Genomic DNA, 7,892 nt, shown 5'->3' with positions numbered 1-7,892 from the left:
ACCAACTCCTGATCTCCAACCTGTGGGATCTGTGATCCCTGGGGCCACTACACACACACATGCGCGTGCACGCATACACACGTGTGTCACGGAGACCGAACCACCCCGGCAGACAGGATGGGAAGGCAGGACCTGGCTGCAGGCATGCGGGGAAAAATGAAAGGGATTGTGTAAAACCTGCTGCTGGGCAATAAATCCAGAATGACTAATTTACCAGGGGAAACTGTGCAACGTCTGTGAGCAGGCTGCTCTTTCCTCACTCAGCCATTGCTTACAGTGATTTGCCAACTAATCCGCCACGTTAGGTTTTGATGATATTTTCCTTGGATGCTGTAGTCTCTGGGTGTGTTTCCACTCTTTGCTTGAATGAGTGTAATTCTTAGCATCAAGTTTCTGGTGCAAATAAACATGATAACGAAGGCAAAACTCCCTTCCCATGGATAATTTCTGGGATGCATTCAGGCCCCAATTCAGATGGATAAATACGCACAGGAGCAAGAACGCAAGTAATCCTATTAAGAGGGAATTTCCAAACACTGAAAGGATGATACTTCTGTACCTTGGGGCTCAGTCTAGAAACTGTTATTTTGCCAGTAGATAAATCCCCTGACTCTCTGGAGAGAGCAAAAGCAACAGGCTACAGTCTGCATGAACTTGTTGGCAAAGTCAATCCAGTGTTTTTACGTAGTGCTCACCCAGCGCTGCTCAGGGCTGGAGCTGTTTGATATCACAGGGAGAGATAATAGCACAGGTTTCCCTATATCTGATCGAGTTAATGCCAAGTTCACAGTGAAGGACAATATTCTCCCTGCTCACCAATGGTTGAAAACTATCTGGCTTTCCCCGTGGGCTTGCTTCGCTAAAAACAGGGTCACATTTAAGGAAGGGACAGCCTCTGGGCTGGCTGCCACTGCATTTCTGGGGCACCCCCGGAGGTTTGTGCTCTGGTTTGCAGAGGGTTTGGGAAGAAAAGCCAGAGGTCAGGGGCTGTGTTGGCTCCCGGAGCTGAGAAAAGCTTTGGACAAGCTCGGAAGTCCCTCAGGGCTGGGCAGGAGCCCAGAAGGAGGAGAACTGGTTCTAGAAAAAATACCTTCAATAGCCCTGGAGGTATGCGGGATACATGCACAGCGGAACCCCCTATCTAATGCCTACTGCAGAACTCCATGGAGATGTCTACCAGTGGGCTGACACCCCTTTTTGTGGTTTGACTCATATCAGGAATGAACCTCTGTCATTGCTTGGTTTTATTTCAGCACCACAACCATAACAGACACACAAGGCATAGGTAAAATCCTACTTTTTTTTTTTTTTTTTTTTTTTTTTTTCCCCCCCCCACTACTCTAATGGCACCTGTACAACAGCAACCAGGACAGAAGACACATCACCGCAGAGTAACACAGTCTCAGGAAAGCATCACTGCCAGTTTTTCCCCGCACTCCTGCTTCCCCACTAGCCGTGCCGCGGGGCCACTATCCACCTTGCGCTGCAGAAGGGGTGATCCAGCAGAAAGGTAGGATGCTCTGGGAATGAAGTCACATGCAAAATCAGCAGCGGGAGCCCCTGCCACTGCAATGCTGACTTCCAGCTCGCAGAGTTCACGGGCAGCCTGTCCTCACAACTTCTGCAGGCTAAGGGGCCAGCCGGAGCTTTTCTGGATTTTTTTTGTTTGTTTTCCAAGCAAGAGCACTGCTGTTGGCATCAGAGATCTAGCCGTGCCGCGGGGCCACTATCCACCTTGCGCTGCAGAAGGGGCGATCCAGCAGAAAGGTAGGATGCCCTGGGAATGAAGTCACATGCAAAATCAGCAGCGGGAGCCCCTGCCACTGCAATGCTGACTTCCAGCTCGCAGAGTTCACGGGCAGCCTGTCCTCACAACTTCTGCAGGCTAAGGGGCCAGCCGGAGCTTTTCTGGATTTTTTTTGTTTGTTTGTTTTCCAAGCAAGAGCACTGCTGTTGGCATCAGAGATGGCCTCTGTGACTCTGGAGGTAAAAATCAACAATCAAAGCTGCAAGCAAAGAAAAAGAAGGGGAGGGAGCTGAGGAAAACAAGTTACAAAGGAAAAACACACCGGTGCCAGTAAAGCAAAGCAGAAAAGGGTAAGAGAGAGGTGAGTCCAGGCTGAAGTCCTCACGTGAGGAACAAATCACACATTGTTTAGTAGGACCGTCCATTGGGAAAGAGCCCAGAGGGATTTTTCTACCTGCTCCTTCATGGCAAGGTCAGCTGGGGATTTGTTTGGGATCTTCTCCTTTGGGGCTAAAAGCCCTTTCCCCACATGCACACGTTATTTACTCCTGGCTTTGCATTCACATGTGCGAGTGGCTGAGCAGAGGTGGCGTGGGGCAGGGGAAGGACGCACAATGGCCCTGGAGCATCCCTGGCAAGCAATGCCGGAGTGTTTACCGTACCAGGCTGCGCTGCCAAGGGGCAAACAGCTCCAGCCCCCTCCATAAATCTGCCCTGGGTAAGTCATCTCAGTTAACAGATTTACCCAGATTTAAACTGAGAAATTTTAACCAAGAGATACTTCAGGACTCAGTGACAGGAGAGTTCTCTAAGTATTTGCTGAACCCCAGTCCGGTCTCCAGCTGTGTTTCACTGATACAAAAGAAGAGCTTCCCATCACCCAAAGTTGTAGCAGAAAAAAACAATTTTGCTTTTACGTGCTTCTGTTTCTTGTCTTAAGATCCCTGCACTTGATAGCAAGCCAAGGAGAATGACGATAAATTACACAACTATGGCAGAATATTACTTGCAGGAAGGAAGACACATCACCCTAATTCCAAGTGGGGAAGAAAAGAATACCCCTCACAAAGGAAAACCCAGAAAGCATCCAGCAAGGAAGGGCAGCCAGCGTATGGGACCCCCCTGCAGCTGCAGGACAGCATGTCTGCCTTTGCTCCCATCACTGCTCTTTGTTTTGCAGATGGAAATCCATTTTTTTTCTGCAAGATAAGTTTGGGTGCTGCATTTTGATTAGTGGCCTCAGCGACTACGCGAAGTTCAAACCAGACCTCAGGTTTCAGAAGAGAAGGCAAAGAGGGAACGCTTGAGCCCTAACCTTTAAACCACTCTACAAAGATGAAAATATTCCCTAACCAAATCCTGCTTTTTGTTGCATGTGTGTAAACGTAGGGAACTCCACTGATGCCAAACTGGGAGACTGCCTATTTACATCCCTGCAACTGGAGCAGAATAGGGCCAGCTGGGCTTACGAAATCATGGGGGTTCAAGATAACTTGAATTTCTTGGGATAGGAGTCTTTCCTAAACTAAAGCTTCCCTCCTTAGGCTGGCAAAATGAAGTGGCCTTAGAATGAGTTTAAATTGTATTATACTCATTTTTAGATACATTTGCAGCAAGACATGAAGAGTTCTGCAGGTAAATGCCAACAAAGCTCTACTTACTTTTTGTCAGTGGGGCAGGAGTATATGGCCAGGGGATGGGGACAGGACTGTGACTTGCAGCAAGGACATCCCCTGCCCTTTGGTCTGCCCAAATCTTGGTCGGAAGTCCTCACCAGGGAAATTATATGGAGTTTTGCTACCAACCCCTAAGAGAACAATATCTGGCATCTTTCCTAAAACAAGAAGTTGAAGTTAAGCCTTTCTGTGTGAGCATCCATGCCAGCTGCAACACGGTGAGGGGGGGCACCAGGGCCTCACTCAGGTGTGCCACAGCACTCCAAAAACAGGGAGCAGCTTAGTACCAAGGAAACTAGAGACCTATCAGTTGCAACAGCTTTAAGTGCCACCAAAGGAGTGGCTATTTCAGAGTCAGCGCTTGCTGCCACCTGCTTTTCCAGCTTTTAGCATTCAAAGGATGGTGGATGAAATCCTGTCTCTGCCAGTTGAAGCCAACTGACTGAGGCAGGATTTTGAAGTCTCAACGAAAAATATGTATTTTATGTTTTTTCCCAGCACGGTCACTATTGCCTGATACGTTCAGCTGTGTCTGTGACTGGCTTTCACCATTTCTTGTGGAGGATAAATGAGGCAAGCGTGGCAACAGAGCACACCACGGAAAATGGCTTGTGCCTCTGGCTGGGGTGCGAGAGGCTCACAGTGGCCAGGGAAGGGCTTTCTCTCCTTCTTAAAGGAAAATCACAGCTGGGAACGGCGTAGGAATAACCTGGAGCCCTTTGGCAAATCTGGGCAGATTTGGTCTCTGCTCCATTTCAAGCTGCTGTAATGCACAGCTGCACAATAGTCATGGTGGCTGTTCCTAAATGATCCACCAGCACATGGCACTTGGGAAGGGCATGTATTTAGCAATTAAAAAAAAGGGGGGAAATTGAGTTTGCTTTTGTATATGAGCTTCTGGGGAGGAGGGGAAGGGAGACAGTGCCACCACTGCCCCTGCAGGTGCCCATGCCTTTCGGCGAGGTCCTGCTGTCCCAGCTCAATACTCCTCGCCAGCCCTTGGCCAGAGCTAAGCCTGATAGAGCAATGCTACACCAGATCCTGCACTTTGCACCCAAGGACCTGCCAGTGCTTCACAGAGGGGTGCAAGCATCACCCCTCCTCCTGGGGGTGAAACCCAGGCATGCAGAGATTAAGGTCAAAACTTTTCTATTTGATTTCTGATACTTGCTTTTGGCCACTCTAGGAGGTGCTGAGCATCAGCAATGCCAGGAGAAGCCCTGAGGAGCTTCAGGTGCTCAGCACATCTTGTATGGACCTGTGGGGATGGGCGGCCAGGCTGGGAGGAGGCTGGTGAATTAAATGTCTTGCTCAAGGGCAGCAAGTCAGGTGCAGAGGAGAACTATGACTCCTGGCCCCACGTCTTCCTTTTTTCCTTTTCTTTCACTTTGCCATAACACACAAGCAAGTAGAAGGAGATAAGAGCTGCAGGATGAGCCCATGCTCTGTCATTTCGTTTGCTCAGCTCTGGCTGGCTCCTGATGGCCATCTGCCTCTCCTCTGAAACAAGGGTGCTGCAGATCCCCAGCGCTACAGCAATGAGGCCAAGGATGCGCTGACTCCCAGCTGGTGGCAATTTAACTCTTGCCATGGCTTTCAAGGAGGAGGAGGGGAGGAAAGCGGCAGGTTCTTGATCTGAGCAGGAACAGCTCTGCTAAAGCCAGGCAGACTTGCAGTCCAATTTGAGGAGCGGGAAATGGCATGCTATTGAAATCCTCCCGTGTTGTGAAGTTAACGTCAATTCCTACCTACAGAAATAGCCTATCCCCCAGCAAACTGGAAGGAGGGACATTACTGGAAGTACTTTTTAAAAGAAAAAAAAAATAATGCTCAGAAAAGTATCTCTATTTAAATAATCCAGTTGAGATGTTTGTAGTTAATGGAAAAAAAATACAACATATACTGTTACCTACACTGAGAAAAGAGTAAATCACTGGGGAAAAGAATGAGTGTTCGTTAGTTAGAACATTGCTAGACTCACATATATATATATATTTATATATATATGTATATATATGTACAGCACCAGAGAGTGTTAGATCTGTTCCCCCTGGAGTCATTGCAGTTTGTGATAAATGAAACATTTCAGAATTGCAGTATAAAATATGGCCATAAAAAATCTTCTTTCTTCTAGTCCTTCGCTGAGCGCGCACCGCAGGGTGGGGTGGTGCGGAGGAACCCTGCCAGCCCAGCCGCCTGCCCGCTCCTCGCCGCCCCGGCTCTCACTTGCTCCCTGTGTGCACTGTGGTCACTGTGGTGGGTCTGGGTCTCCGGTCCCCTCCTACCGCAGAAACGCCTGAAGAAGCAGATGAAACAAAACTACAGAGAGTGGATGGAGACATACCTAAAAGGAAAGCCAGAAACAGAGTTAGAAATGTTATTTTTGGAGGTGGGAATGTGGGCAAAGCTGCATTTCTTTTGTAGCACGCTCCAGAGCGGAGAGGACCGCAGCTGGAGATGGCACTCTTGCTCCTCCTGCAGCGATGGGTCAGCTAGGCACCTCCATGGGGCATCTTCTGCCCTCCTGGCCCACGGCTGGTTGCCTACTTCCACCACTGGCAGTTGCATATGCACGTCGCAATGAATAAACTTCCAGCTTTAGTACACGTTCAGCCAGAATGATCCCACATTTCTGGGCCTGAAGACAAAGAGTTCTGGGATTCAAAAATCCCTCCAGCACTGTACTTATCAGAATAATTTTCCTTGTGGGCATCTTGAAGATGATTTAAACTTCTCATCATGGCCATCTAGCTAAACGAGCAGACTGTGCACCTGGATTAAAAAAATTTCCCCAAGCGTCCTGCAAAGCTACTGATATAAAAGAACAGGGGGTCAAATTTGTTGGTGAGTTCCAGTAAACCTAGTGGGAATGTAGGCTTGTGTGACTTGGACATCACAGCTTATGTTGCTCCAGGTTTTGCTGGTATGTCTCCAGAACTTCCAGCTAAGAGACGTAGGTTGATGTAGGTTGAGTATCTGGACCCAAAATTTACCCACACAGTTCCTTTCAAACTAGTCGAAGACTTCTGACAGATAATTTGTATGAAAAAAATGGGGGGATGTTAGCTAAATTAAAATGTTTCTAGAAAGTGTCTACTTCCAGGGAACCCTCCATCACAGCTTTAAAAACCACAACTCTCCAAAACACAATGCCTGAAAACCCAAAGTAGGCTGGGTTTTGAGATTTTGCTATTCCATCACAACATCAGCAGTTTCTATGGAAAGCATTAATGAAGAGAAATTAAATATATCCTTGCCAGAGCTTTCTGCAGATGAACTACCCCTCTCCCAGCAGCCACTGAGACCCCGCTGGGCAGATCCTTAGACTTTGCCAGAACATGCAGCTCTGCAGGCAGTTTGGCAGCCTTGTAGGCACTCATGTGCAAAGGTAGCTCTGGTGCGAGAAAAGCTGCTGAACAGGGACCTGGCACGGTCACCTTGCTCTGACAAGATGCAGGCTCAGAGCGATTAGAAATGCAGTTCATTTTTTCCAGGCTGGTGTAATAAGGGGTGGATGAAACCTATATTAACATCTTCTCAGACTGGAGTTTGATATGGCCCCTTGACTACTCGGGATCTTTTTGATCCTTGTTATGACTTTTAACTACTTTTCCATGCTTCAAGGTGGCATTTCAACCTCAGGGATGACTGTGCTGCACCTACAGCTGGCCACATCCCATTTCCCAGCAGTATCAACATTTGACACCTTGGCTTCATGCTGCAATTTATCTATTACCTTAAAAATGCAGAGATCTAGGTCCTGTGATTAACCTAGGCAGTCCAACCATGTCTAAACAGAATAAACCAAGCATGGAGTGAGAATCAGGCCAATACACTTGAGAAATCCCGACTGATTCACTTAGACTTTCCTGACAGGTAGCATAATCCAGCCTAATGCATCATCTCTGCTCTACCCTAATACCGAACACAGAATTAGGATGCAGCCTGACATAAGCTACTCTCAGGCAAAGGCTGTATTTAATTGTATTCAATGATGTGAGATTGCTGCATTTGAAACTATTTGGAGAGCTCATTAAATGTCTATTAATAGTGTTAGGCAGTGTTACATTTTGTAATGGTGGCACAGCTGTTTCATGTAACTTGCTGCATGGGATCTTTCTTGTGCAAGAAATCTGTACACAGAAAAAACCTCCGAGAAAGAAAGAGGCAGGACAGGGAGCTCAGAGGTTTCCTTTTTCCCCACAGGAGGTATTTCATAGAATCATAGAATGCTTTGGGTTGGAAGGGACCCCTAGAGGTCATCTAGTCCAACCCCCCTGCAGACAGCAGGGACACCGCTAACCAGATCAGGTTGCTCAGAGCCCCGTCCAACCTGACTTTGAATGCTTCCAGGGATGGGGCCTCCACCACCTCTCTGGAAAACCCATTCCAGTGTTTCACCACCCTCATTGTAAAGAATTTCTTCCTTATATCCAGTCTAAACCTACCCTGGTTTAGTTTAAAACCAT

At 47.7% G+C, this 7,892-nt stretch overlaps 1 protein-coding gene across 1 annotated transcript in view; it reads right to left on the bottom strand.

The window, feature by feature from the left end:
- Window positions 1-1,922: 1,922 nt before the first annotated feature.
- The window catches only part of CAMK1D (calcium/calmodulin dependent protein kinase ID), a 95,829-nt gene continuing 89,859 nt past the window's right edge, over window positions 1,923-7,892 (bottom strand). The window contains exon 9 of the mRNA XM_035889174.1: window positions 1,923-1,980. Coding sequence (XP_035745067.1) covers window positions 1,979-1,980 — 2 coding nt within the window. The 3' untranslated portion in view covers window positions 1,923-1,978. The remainder of the gene's footprint in view (window positions 1,981-7,892) is intronic.

Source organism: Egretta garzetta, unplaced genomic scaffold (genome assembly GCF_000687185.1).
Source record: "Egretta garzetta isolate BGI_Z169 unplaced genomic scaffold, ASM68718v1 scaffold291, whole genome shotgun sequence".
In the NCBI taxonomy this organism is placed as follows: domain Eukaryota; kingdom Metazoa; phylum Chordata; class Aves; order Pelecaniformes; family Ardeidae; genus Egretta; species Egretta garzetta.
Note: the sequence above shows the minus strand (reverse complement) of the source record. Positions and strands in the feature narration are given on the sequence as shown.